Below are 12500 nucleotides of genomic sequence, written 5' to 3'. Positions count from 1 at the left end.
GCAGCAAAATGCAGAATTTACAGCGTCCATTCTAACATCGCACTCAACGCAAACTACGCAGCAGCTGGTGCTGCAGCAGCAACAGCAGCAGCAGCAGCAACAACAGCAGCAGCAACAGCAGCAGCCATTGTACCTCCTCGTAAGAAAAGCGGCAGGTTGATTCAATCACCTGCAAAGAAAAGCCCTCATTAAACCCTAAACCCTAAATCGTAAACCCTAAACCCTAAACCCTCGTAAACCCCAAGGAGACCCTCCTCTTCTTCTGTGTCTAGGCACAACTACCAGTTAGCTTCCTAGGGTTTAGGGTTTCGATTTCCTGTTTAGTGTTTAGGGTTTACTAATTAGGGTTTAGGGTTTAGAAATTAGGGTTTAGGGTTTAGGGTTTAGGGTTTAGGGTTTACAGATTTAAAGAAAAGAGGTCTAAATTTTTTATTGATACTTCCGTCCTCAAAGACGCGAGCAATTACTGTGAATGTTAGCTTAGGTCCTCCAGGGTGTAAACTGCACATAAACCCTAAACCCTAAACCCTAAACCCTAAACCCTAAACCCTAAACCCTAAACAGTGAGGAGAGGGTCTTGTGGCTTGGGATATATGCGCGTCTAACGGTAGGTCTAGGGTTTAGGGTTTAGGGTTTGCATACCTGCAGACGTTATCTGCCAGAGCTCGAGGCAGCATAGGGTAACACATGTGCGGCAAATACCTGCAAACCACAAAAAAGGGTTTAGGGTTTAGGGTTTAGGGTTTAGGGTTTTATCTTCAATACAAAATAGACAGATAGAGGGGATAAATAAAAAACAGCAGCAGCAACAGCAGCAACAGCAGCAACAGCAGCAGCAAAACAGCAAAACAACACAAGAATAATATCAGCAGCAATATCAGCAGCGACCGCAGCATTACTATCAGCAGCAGCAGCAGCAACAGCAGCAGCAGCAGCAGCAGTAGCGTACAGTGTTGCTGTTCTTTTTTTTGCTTCTTTATCCATGATAGAATTATTAGCAATAAAAGAAGAAACATCAGCAATATGAATACCTAATTCATATTCTTTTAGTTCCTCCTTCTTGCTGCTGCTGCTGTTGCTGCTGCTGCAGCTGCTGCTGCTGTGTGTAATGGGGTGTATGTGCACCGCATCATCTAAGTCACGAGCAGATGCAGGATCTATTGTATACACACGACGAAGACCTGCAGCAGCAGCAGCACCAGCAGCAGAGGAGGTGGACGAACAGCAGCAGCAGCAGCAGCAGAACCAGCAGCAAAGGAGGTGGACGAACAGCAGCAGCAGCAGCAGCAGCACGATGACAATACTAGCTATGCTACAAAAAGTGCAGCAGCCGCTGCTGTACCAAGAAAAGCAGCAGCAGCAGCAGCACCAGCAGCAGCAGAAGCAGCAGCAGCAGCACATGTTGTATACCTCTCAAGTCGACCCTCTTTTGGATTTCCTCATCTGCAGCAAACAGCAGCAACAACACAAAGCAGCATCTCCCCATGCCGCAGCAGCAGCAGCAGCAGCAGCACGTGCAGCAGCAACAGCAGCAACAGCAACAACTGCAGCAGCAGCAGGAGGAATAGTATATTACCTAGGTTGCTCTGTGTAGCAGCAACAACAGCTGCAGCTTCTGCTTCTGCTTCTGCTGTTTGTGGCTGTGCATGGCTAACAAGATCCCCAGCAATTAATACACACTGCAGCACAAACCCTAAACCCTAAACCCTAAACCCTAAACCCTAAACCCCAAAATCCTAAAAAAATCCTAAACCCTCAATACTTCGTCTTGAGTCACGAATCCTACGGGAGTATCCACTTTCTTCTTCTAGGGTTTAGGGTTTAGGGTTTAGACTCACCATTAGCTCGGTGCTCAGCTCGCCGCTTGTACCAATTAAACCCAGTATGTCTCCTGTTAGCAGCAGCAGCAGCGGCAACAGCAGCAGCAGCAGCAACGGCAGCAGCAGCAGAGCGACAATGAAGAAAGGGTTTGCAGGATTGAGGCAGATTTAGTCTTTAGATGTTTTCGTGTTTTTAGGGTTTAGGGTTTAGGGTTTTTATTAGGGTTTAGGGTTTAGGGTTTAAGGTTAATATACGTCTAGGTAGAGGATGTTTATGTTGGTAAAAAGTAACATTATGAAGAAGAAGTTTACAACAACAATCTATTGATCTGTGGTGTTGTATAAAAAAAATTAGGGTTTAGGGTTTAGGGTTTAGGGTTTAGGGTTTACCTCTAGGTAGAGGATGTTTAGGTTGCCAAGAAGTAACATTAACAAGAAAAAGTTTGCAACAACTATCTATATCTGCAGTGTCTATCCATTTAGATACTTCTGTCCCTGATAATAATACCCATGGTTTTCTTCTATCTGTATACATATACATGTATATATATATAAACCCTAAACCCTAAACCCTAAACCCTAAAAACCCTAAACCCTAAACCCTAAACCCTAAACCCTAAAATCGAAAAATCCGAAACCCTAAACCCTCAAAACTGTAAAATGGCGGGGAAGAAAGAAAAAGGAATAAAAGATAAAAGAAAAAAAAAAGAAAAAAAGAAGAAAAAAGAAAAAAAAGAAGAAAAAAAAGAAAAAAGGAGACAAAACTTACCTATTGGCTCCGCCCTAACGAAGTTATCCACAGATGGCTACACAAACAAACAAACAAAAAAAGAAAAGAAAATAAATAAATAAATAAATAAATAAATAAATAAATAAATAAATAAATAAATAAATAATTATAATTAATTAGCTAAAATAATTATATTAATTAAATTAAGGGAAGAGAAAAGAAAAAGAAAGAGGAAAAGGAGACAATAAATAAAAAAAGGAATAATAAAAGGAGACAATAAATACCAACTGCAGCAGCAGCAGCAACAGCAGCAACAGCAGCAGCAGCAGCAGCAGCAGCAAACTTACTCCTGGGTTTTTTCTTAGTTTGCATACAAATTGTCTATTAGCACGAAGATTATCTAAGATCTTTGCTGCTCTCTCCTCTTGTTCCTCCACCATTTGCTGCTGCTGCTGCTGCTGCTTGCCTTGCTGCTGCTTGTCTTGCTGCTGCTGCTGCTGTTGCTGTTGCTGTTCTTCTTCCGTTAGCAGCTCTTGCTGCGGATCTTTGTCCTGCTGCTCCTGCTGCTGCTGCTGCTGCTGCTGCTGCTGCTGTTCCTGCTGCTCTTCCTCTTGCTGCATATCTCTCTTATAATTCTCGTCATTCTCTTGTTCGTGCTCCTCCTCTTCCCGCTGCTGCTGCTGTTGTTGCTGCTGCTGCTGTTTCTGCTGCTGCTGCTGCTGCTGCTTCTTCTGCTGCTGCGCAGACTCTGCTCCTTGTCTTAATGCCAGCAGCAATTCAGCTTTCCTTCTCTCCGTCAAAAACTCTAATGCTACAGACACTACTCGTCCTGCTCGACGCAGACCTACCTCTGCTGCAGCAGCAGCAGCAGCAGCAGCAGCAGCAACAGCAGCAGCAGCAACAGCATTAGCAGCAGCAGTAGTACCAGCACAAGTAGCAACTCAAATGGGTTACAGCAGCAGGGTTACAGCAGCAGCAGCAAGCACCCCAGCAGCAGCAGCAAAATAGCAGCAGAAGTCGGTTCAGCAATAGCTGCAACAACAGGCACAAGAACAGCAGCAGCAGCAGCAGCAGCAGCAGCAACAGCAGCAGCAGCAGCAGCAGCAAGTTGTACCTGGCCTAGTTATTTCTTCCCCATCAGGAGAAACGACGACTTCTTCCTCGGCGTTACTTAGAGGCACCCACTCCTCAGGAGGCAGCAGCTGCAGCAGCAGCAGCAGCAGCAGCAGCAGCAGCAAAAAGCATGTGCAGCAACAGCAGAAGGCAGCTTACCAGCAGCTGCAGCAGCAGCAACAGCAGCAGCAACATTCTTACCTCCACTTGGACGAAGTCCTCATGTACAGCACGACCTCTGTTTTGTCTACCTGCAGCAGCAGCAGCAAGGAAACACAGCGGCAGCAACTGCAGCAACAACAGCAGCAGCTGCAGCAGCTACCGCAGCCGCCACTGCAGCAGCAGCAGCAGCAGACGGCGATTCACGACAGACAAGTACATTACACTGCGCACGTTACAGCAGCAGCAGCAGCATAAACAGCAGCACAAACAGCAGCAGCAGCAGCAGCAGCAGCAGCAGCAACAGCAGCAGCAGCAGCAGCGTACCCTTGATAATAATATCTGGTAGTCCGTCTTTGGTTGCAACAAATGCGTCATCAGGAAATTTCCAATTCACATTCAATCGACCCTATACACATAAACCCTAAATTAGGGTTTAGGGTTTAGGGTTTAGGGTTTAGGAGGGTTTACTAGTAGACTTTAAGGGTTTAGGGATTAAGTTCGAGGGTTTGGGACAAACAGGTGTATAGGGATTAGGTTTTACTGTTTAGTGTTTAGGGTTTGCTGTCTAGGGTTTAGGGTTTAAGGGTTTGAGGGTTTAGGGTTTGAGGGTTTAGGGTTTGAGGGTTTAGGGTTTGAGGGTTTAGGGTTTAGGGTTTAGCCGATTTACCCACAAACAGCCGGGTATACTTCTATTAAGAACAATATCTCTTAGACTATCGGGGACGGCTTGCTGCTGCTGCTGCAGCTGCTGCTGCAGCTGCTCCTGCTGCTGCCGTAGCTGCTCCTGCTGCAGCTGAAGTTGCTGCTGCTGAAGCTGTAGCTGCTGCTGCTGCTGCTGCTCCATGTATTGCTGCTGCTGACGACGCTGCTGGTGCTGCCGCTGCTGCTGCTGCTGGTGCTGCCAATGCTGCTGATGCCTCCTCTCTCTGTCTTGCTGATGCTGCCGCGAGTAGTTATATCTCTGCTGCTGCTGCTGCCCGTGCTGCTGCTGCTGTTGCCATTGCTGCTGCTGCTGATATTGCTGCTGCTGCTGCCATTGGTACTGCCTGTGCTGCTGCTGCTGCTCATCTCCCCAGCGCCGCCGCTGGCGTGGTGTACGCTGCTGTTGCTGCTGGTCATGCTGCTGCTGCTGCTGCTGCTGCTGCTGCTGCCATGTCTGCTGCTGCTGGTAGTCCTGCTGCTGCTGCTCCTCTGTCCAAGGCCCCCGATGGCGATATGTTCGGTGGTAGTGCTGCGTCTGCCTGGGCTGCCGGTGGTGCCTAGGCTGCTGCTGCTGCTGCTGCTGCTGCGGCTGCTGCTGCTGCTGCTGTAGGTCCTCTTGCTGCGGCTCCGAGGAGGGGGAACTGTTGAAAGGGGGTGTGGGGGTTTCCCCCCGTTCATTAGCTGCCATCTTGTAGATACCCAAAGTTGTTGAGGGTTTAGGGTTTAGGGTTTAGGGTTTAGGGTTTAGGGTTTGCATGGGTGTAGACTGCCGACAGCAGCAGCGCAGCTGCTGCAGGGGTATGAGGTAGATAGCGTCTCATGCAGCAATTGGTAGGGTTTGACTCCAACAATTAGGGTTTAGGGTTTAGGGATTAGGGTTTAGGGTTTAGAGAGTCGTGGGGCGCGCGTTTGCTGCCTGCTGCTGCTCAGGTAGTTGGGGGGCTCAGTAACAGCAAAAGAGCTACGAGGGTTTAGGGTTTAGGGCCTAGGGTTTAGGGTTTAAATGAGTTGCTAATTGCATATTTACTCTTAATGAAGAGATATTTCGTGTCATAGGCTTGGGGTTTAGGGTTTAGGGTTTAGGGTTTAGGGTTTAGGGTTTGAGGTTGCGGTGTGTTACTGCATGGCTGCCAGTGTGCCATTAGGGTTTAGGGTTTACGTATTAGGGTTTATCCTTTATTGTTAAGTTTACAATTTTATCGCCAAGGGTTTAAGATTAATGAGTTAGGGTTTAGGGTTTAGCATGTAAACTCGAGGGTTTAGGGTTTAGTGTTTAGGGTTTACGGTTTACGGTTTAAGGCTGTTGTCGTGTCTGCTGCTACGTATTATGGCTGAGGGTTTACGTCCTAGGGTTTAGGGTTTAGGGTTTAGGGTTTATATACCCCTTAAAAGAGTTCAACTTCGAGTTCTTCCGTTATTAACACCGTAAACCCTAAACCCTAAACCCTTAACACCTGCGGGCAGGGAATAAATAGAGCTGCAGCAGCAACTGCAGCAGCAACAACAGCAGCAGCAGCAACTGCAGCAAATAAATTAGTCTTATGATCTAATTTTTGCATTTTGCTGCTGCAAGCCTCACGTCTCTGTACTCAGCAAACCCTAAACCCTAAACACTAAACCCTAAACCCTAAACCCTCGATAATCCTGGCGTAAAAACTTAACGCTGCAGTTAAAGCGGCAGAATAAACGGCAGACAAACGATAAGAATGCCACAGCAATTGCTGCTGCTGCTGCTGCTGCTGCTGCTGCTGCTCTCGCTGCTGCTGGCGCGCCTACGGCAGTACAGCAGCAGGGAAGCTGCTGTAGGATACCCCACAGCCAAGGGAGCAGCAGCAACAGCAGCAACAGCTGTTGCAGCAGGTGTTGCTGCTGCTCCAGGTGCTGCTGCTGCTGCTGCTGCAGCAGCAGCAGCAGCAGGAGTCCTACGTCTCATTCAGCTGACAGTTCTATAGCAGCAAAAGGCAGCAAATGCCGCAGCAAAAACAGCCGCAGCAGCTTAGCGCATGCACGCAGATGGGGATCTACACGGGATTCCTCAGCAGCAGCAGATGCTGCTGCAGCACCAGGTGCAGCAGCAGCAGCAGCAGCAGCAGGTGCTGCTGCTGCTGCTGCAGTGTGTGTGCGATTTCTTAGAGAAAGCATCAGGTGCAGCTGCTTGAGATCTGACTTCCTGCTGCTGCTGCTGCTGCTGCTGCTGCTGCTACTGCTCGGGTTGCTGCATTCGGAGTTAGTGAGGGCTTGCTGCTGCTGCTGCTGCAGTTGCTGCTGCCGCCGCCTCTTTGCAGCAAGCAGCAACTGCAGCAGCTGCTTCGTACCTATTGCTTGTGGCTGCAACAGGTGTACGTACACCCAAATAATCAGCAGCAGCAAAGGTACTGCATGCAAAGGACGAGCAACACGGCCATTCTGCGAGCAGCAGCAGCAGCAGCAGCAGCAGGAACCGCAATAGTGACAAGCGCATTACCAGTAGTAGCAGCAGCAGGAGCAGCAGCAGGAGCAGCAGGAGCAGCAGCAAGTATGTAGCAGCAACGAGATGAGACTAGCTGCATAGTATAGGCACAGAGAGAGCAGCAAGAACAGCAGCACCAGCAGCAGCAAGAACACCAGCAGCAGCAGCAGCACCAGCAGCAGCAGGATGTATACATACTCTTCGTGAGAAGCAGAGCAGCAGAGCTGCAGCAAAAGCAGCAGCAGCAGCAACTTCTATTTTCTTCTTAATAGTTTGCATGCATCTCTCCATTGTATCACCAAACAGCAGCCGCGTCAGCAGCATGCGCAGCAGCAGGGGAAGAGCAGCAGGATACAGCAGCTTACGTGCTCCTGCAGCAGCAGCAGCAGCAGCAACAGCAGCAACAGGATTAACAATGGTAGCACGAGCAGCAGCAGCAGCAGCAGCAGCAACAAAAGCAGCAGCACATCTTCTATCCTAACAGAGAAAATGCACACAGCCTCAACCCCCCATCTGCAGCAGCAGCAGCAGCAACAGCAGCAGCAGCAGCAGCAACAACAACAACTAACCAACACGTTTGCCAATGCTGAGTACAACAGCAGCAGCATGTCTTTCGTCTTCTGTTACTTCTTCTTTGCTGCCATAGAAAGCAGCAACAGCAGCAGCAGCAGCTGCTGCTGCTGCAGCAGGAGGAGGCAGCGGCTGCTGCAGCCGCACCCATGGAGGATCAGCAGCAGACAGCAGCAGCTGCTGCTGCTTTGCTTCTTCCTCCTTCCTATGAGGCTCAACAGGCAGCAACCATTCCTCCATCTGCTGCTGCTGCTGCTGCAGTTCCTGCTGCAGTTCGTGCTGCTGCTGCTGCTGCTGCAGCAATGCTGCTTCCTTCTTGTCACTCCCCTCCCAATTGAGCTGCTGCTGCTGCTGCAGCTGTTGCTGCTGCCTGTGTGTTTTCTGCTGCTCCCCCTGTTGGTGTTTCCCTCCTTCCTGCTGCAGGCGCCTTAGCTGCTGCTGCTGCTTTCTCCTTTGCTGCAGTTGCTGCAGTTGCTGCTGCTGCTGCTGTCCATAGTATAATGTCCTTAGAGACCTTGGCAGCGCCTTAGAGACACCGCGCTGCAGCAGCAGCGCAGCAGCAGCAGGATGCATGCCCTGCAGCAAAGAAATTGTCTCCTTTTCTGTTGTATTAATTAAGGATAAACAAATAAATCTAGATAAATAAAAGGAGACACCTCCAGAGGTGAGGAGACACCTCAGGGTGTCTATTAGTCTCTGCTGCTCTAGCTGCTGCTGCAGCTGCTGCGGCAGCAGCATACGTAGTCCTTGCTGCTGCAGCAAACGGTGCTGCTGCAGCAGGAAAGAGAAGCAGCAGCAGAGGCAGCATATACATAAACTTATGCATAACCAAAAGCATGCAGAATGCAGCAGCAGCAGCAGCAACAGCAACAGCAGCAATATGCATGCAGCACACCATACACTTAATGGTACTTTTGTACATATTGCTGCTGCTGCTGATACAATAGAACGTGCTGCTGCTGCTGCTGCTGCTCTTCTTCTTGCTGCTGCTGCATTTGCTGCTGCTGCTGCTGCTGCTGCAGTAGATGATGATGGTGCTGCAGCAGCACTCGCATGCCTAGACAACAGCACTGCTTCAGGTGTACAGGCAACTTCTGCTGCTGCTCTTGCTGCTGCTCCTGTTGCTGCTACTCCTGCTGCTTCTGCTGGTAGCTGCTCCTCCAGGTCCGCTGCTACATCTGCTGCTGCTGCTGCTGCTTCTGCTGCTGCTCTTGAGCAGCAATCTGCTTGTCCTCTCTCCTCTGCTGCTGCAGCAGAGTATTTGCGGAACTTCTGCTGCTGCTGCTGCTGCTGCATGCGCTCAGCAGCAGCGGGCCCAGCAGAGCAGCAAGTGCTGCAGTCAAAGTCCTTAGCAGACCCGAAGCTGCTGCTTCTCCTGCTGCTGCTCCTGCTGCTGCACTTGCTGCTGCTGCTGCTGCTGCTGCTGCTGTCAGGCCTTAAAGAGGAAACACGACCGCGTCCCTCGCTGCTGCTGCGTTGATGGCTACCACGCAGCATTTTGCTGCTGCTGCTGCTGCTGCTCTCTCCTGTTGCAGCTGCTGCTGCTGCTGCTGGGAGATAACCTGGTAGCATACGTCGCAGCAGGTAGCTCAGAGTGCTGCTGCTGCTGCTGCTGCAGTTGTTGCTGTTGGTGGCGGGTTCGCTGCTGCGGTAGCTGCAGACGCTGCTCCTACTGCTCCAGCTGCTGCTGCGCTTCCTGCTGCTGCTGCTGCTGCTGCCTTCTGGTGCTGCTGTCGTGTTGCAGCACTGGCATGGGTGTCTGCTGCTGCTGCAGTCATGCTTGCTGCATTGATAAGTTGCTTCTGCTGCTTCTGCTTCCATGGGTGGAGCTGCTGCTGCTTCTGCTGCTGCTGAGGTTCTTACTGCATTAGTTGCTGCTGTAGCAGCAGCAGCAGCAGCAGCAGCAGATGTTCTGCTGCAGCACAACCGTGTACGCAAACCCCACACATGGAGACACCACTGCCGCCAGTTTGCTGCTGCATCAGGAGCTGCTGCTGCTACACTCTGCCTCCTGCTGCTGCAGTTGCTGGTGCTGCAGCTGCTGCAGCTGCTGCAGTCGTCCTTCTCTGCATCTGATAAGAAAGTAGGGGGCACGGGGGCGCTAGGGTAACGGGCTAAGCGTGCATGCCTCATCTGCTGCTGCTGCTGCTGCTGCTGCTTCTGCTGCTGTTGCCGCTGCTGCTGCTTCCGCTGCAGCAGCAACAGCATCTGTTCGTCAAGAAAACTCTGCAGAGGAAATACACACAAGCTGCAGCACAAACTTGCTGCTGCTGCTGTCGCTGCTTCTGCCCTCGCCTTTGTTGCTGCTGCAGTTGCTGCTACTGCTGACACCTGGAACACTACAGCAGCAGCAGCAGCGGCTGCTGCTGCTGCTGTTGCAGCAAGCGCAGCGGTAGCAGTCTTGTGACCCGCCGGGATTCTATACAAGACAAGGGACGCTACTGTCTTGCTGTCGCTGCTGCTGCTGCTGCTGCTGTTGCTGCTGTCACCGGTACAGCTGCTGCTGCTGCCGCTACTGCTGCTGACTTACCCGCCTGCAGTATGGTCGGAGGAAATTTACTGCTTGGCGCTGCAGCAGCTGCTGCTGCAGTTACTGCAGCAGCAGCAGCAGCAGCTGGTAGGTTATTTCCTACTGGCAGCTGCTGCTGTTGTACCTGTTGCTGCTGCCGTTGCTGCTGCTGCTGCTGCTGCTGCAGACACCTTGACACATTAATGGAGAAGACAAGAACTCTAAGGAGAAATTTGCTGCTAAAATATTCTGCCAATTATTGAATAATAATTATTTATTATGTTGCTGCTGCTGCTGCTGCTGCTGCTGCTCGTTACTGCAGCAGCTGGTGTGGCGACAGTAGCAGTAGCGGCGGCAGCAGCAGCAACTGCAGCATCGGCAGCAGCTGGCGCCTCACCGGGGCCCCACACCAGCAGCAGCAGGAGCAGCAGCAGCAGCAGCAATCGTACAAATCTCCTGTCTTTAATTTTTTTATTATTCATTTGCAGCATAGTACTGCAGCAGCAGCAATAACAACAGCTGCAGCGGCTGCAGCAGCAGCCGCTGCTGCTGCTGCTGCTGCAGCTGTTCCGCCTCCAGAACGGTACCAGGCCAGGAGCTCATTTGCTGCTGCTGCTGCTGCTGCAGCAGCAACAGCACCAAAATATAGAGCAGCAGAAAGCTATCTCAAGCTGGCAAAACAGCATAAATAATAGCAGCAGCAGCCTGCGCTGCTGCTGCTGCTGCTGCTCTTGCTGCTGTTGCTGATTGTGCTGCTCCTATTGCTGCATAGTGGTCGAAGCCGTTCTTATGCGGTGCCCTCCTGCTGTTCGTACAGCAGCAGCAGCTGCTGCTGCTGCTGTTGCTGCTGGCAGCCAAGCAGAAGCCTTCCGACCAGCTGTAGCAGCAGCAGCAGCAGCATGCCGCTGCTTCCATACCCGACGGGCAATACAACAGGCAACAAAGGCAGCAGCAGCAGCAACACCAGCAGCAGCAGCAACACTAGCAGCAGCACCAACAGCAGCAGCAGCGGCATCAAAATCAGCAGCACTGCAAGGAAGGCGATTGCTGCTGGGGGAATCTTCTGGCGTTGCCCCTCCTCCTATTGCTGCTGCTCTTGCTGCTGCTGCTGCTGCTGCGGCTGCTGCTGCGCGGCGTCCCCTACAGCAGCAGCGGATACTACCAAATCGGTATTTGCTGCACCCTACACCCCCTAGCTATCAGCAGCAGGCTAGCAGCAGGCTGCTGCTGCTGCTGCAGCAATATCCTGCAGCAACAACAGCAACAACACGAGCAGCAGCAGCAGCAGCAGCAGCAGGCTCTTTTCCTGCTGCTCGCTGGCAGCAGCGTGGGGGCTCTTTTCTTCACTGGGGAGGTAGGAAAGGGGAGCCGCAGCAAACAGAGCAGCAACAGCAGCAGCAGCAGCAGCAGGAACCGCAGCAGGTGCAGCAGGAAGGTTCCACCGTACCAGAGCAGCAAACTGTTAACTCTGAAGACAGCAGCAGCAGCAGCAGCAGCAGCAGCAGCAAATCAGATGTTGCTGCTAAGGATGTTGCGCATGCAGAGCATGAGACTGCCGCTCCCGTTGACGCTGCTGCAGCAGGTGACCCCCGAAGCAGCAGCAGCAGCAGCAGCAGCAGCAGCTGGTCGGAGGCACTGACCGGCCGCTTCTGGCCTTCAAAACGGGGAGCAGCAGCAGACGCAGCAGAAGCTGCAGCAGAAGGTGCAGCAGCGCCTGCTGCAGCAATAGACGCAGCAGCAGAAGCTGCAGCACCAAAGTCAGCAGCAGAGGCAGCAGCAGCAGCAACAGCAGCAAAAACAGGAACTGCAGCAGCAGCACATCATAGGATAGGTTTTCCTTCCTCTCCTTCTGTTGATCATATAAGGCCTCCAGCAGCAGCAGATCCAGAAGCAGCAGCAGCAGCAGCTGCTGCTGCTGCAGCAGCAGCAGCAGCACATGGGCATGGAGCTCCTGCATGGTGGCAGCTGCAGCAACTGCAGCAAGAGTTGCTGCATTTGCTGCAGCGAGCAGCAGCACTAGAGCGCAGCATACCCAACAGCAGCAGGAAACCCTTGCTGCTGATACTTGCTGGTGCAGGTAAGCATTTGCTGCTGCTGTTGCTGCTGTTGCTGCTGCTGCTGCATGCAGAGAGTTCTGTGCCACCTTCTATAAAAACTTTCTTATTCTTTCTCTCTTGCTGCTGCTGCTGCTGCTGCTTCTTCTTCTCCCTCCCCCTCCTCCTCCCCTCCTTCTGCTACTACTGTTACTACTGTTGCTGCTGCTGTTGCTGTTGCTGCTGCTGCAGGGGTCGTGCTGCTGCTGCTGCTGATGGAGAGATGGGAGAGCGTAAGGAGACAAGTTGGCCTTGAGGGCGCGATGGTCATCAAGGAAGGAATGAAGAGCCAGCAGCTACAATTCACCGGTACCCTGCTGCTGCTGCTGCTGCTGCTGCTGCTGCTGCTGCT

General features: G+C 51.7%; 5 protein-coding genes across 5 annotated transcripts in view; 2 read left to right on the top strand and 3 right to left on the bottom strand.

Annotated features, from left to right (window-relative positions):
* The window catches only part of EMWEY_00001440 (RNB-like protein domain containing protein, putative), a gene marked incomplete at both ends in the record, with an annotated part of 3973 nt that extends 3296 nt beyond the window's left edge, over nt 1-677 (bottom strand). Inside the window, 3 exons of the mRNA XM_013482651.1 lie at nt 134-169; nt 402-501; nt 643-677. Of these exons, the coding sequence (XP_013338105.1) occupies nt 134-169; nt 402-501; nt 643-677 (171 nt within the window). The remainder of the gene's footprint in view (nt 1-133; nt 170-401; nt 502-642) is intronic.
* Nucleotides 678-1108: 431 nt separating this feature from the next.
* Nucleotides 1109-2231, top strand: EMWEY_00001430 (hypothetical protein; the record flags this gene model as incomplete). The annotated part of the gene is made up of 2 exons (XM_013482650.1): nt 1109-1567; nt 2217-2231. 2 exons carry the CDS (start codon nt 1109-1111, stop codon nt 2229-2231), a joined length of 474 nt encoding a protein of 157 aa, XP_013338104.1.
* Nucleotides 2232-2385: 154 nt separating this feature from the next.
* Nucleotides 2386-5215, bottom strand: EMWEY_00001420 (hypothetical protein; the record flags this gene model as incomplete). Its single annotated transcript, XM_013482649.1, has 6 exons — nt 2386-2399; nt 2590-2626; nt 2925-3403; nt 3665-3752; nt 3865-3914; nt 4513-5215. The coding sequence occupies 6 exons, from the start codon at nt 5213-5215 to the stop codon at nt 2386-2388; spliced, it is 1371 nt and encodes a 456-aa protein (XP_013338103.1).
* A 2325-nt stretch (nt 5216-7540) lies between these two features.
* Nucleotides 7541-9367, bottom strand: EMWEY_00001410 (hypothetical protein, conserved; the record flags this gene model as incomplete). The annotated part of the gene is made up of 2 exons (XM_013482648.1): nt 7541-8086; nt 8447-9367. 2 exons carry the CDS (start codon nt 9365-9367, stop codon nt 7541-7543), a joined length of 1467 nt encoding a protein of 488 aa, XP_013338102.1.
* A 1477-nt stretch (nt 9368-10844) lies between these two features.
* EMWEY_00001400 (hypothetical protein) overlaps nt 10845-12500 on the top strand; it is a gene marked incomplete at both ends in the record, with an annotated part of 2023 nt that continues 367 nt past the window's right edge. The window contains one exon of the mRNA XM_013482647.1: nt 10845-12132. Coding sequence (XP_013338101.1) covers nt 10845-12132 — 1288 coding nt within the window. The remainder of the gene's footprint in view (nt 12133-12500) is intronic.

The sequence above is a fragment of the Eimeria maxima genome, genomic scaffold (genome assembly GCF_000499605.1).
Source record: "Eimeria maxima Weybridge genomic scaffold, Emw_scaff7, whole genome shotgun sequence".
Lineage (NCBI taxonomy): Eukaryota > Apicomplexa > Conoidasida > Eucoccidiorida > Eimeriidae > Eimeria > Eimeria maxima.
This window is presented reverse-complemented; position numbering and strand designations above follow the sequence as displayed.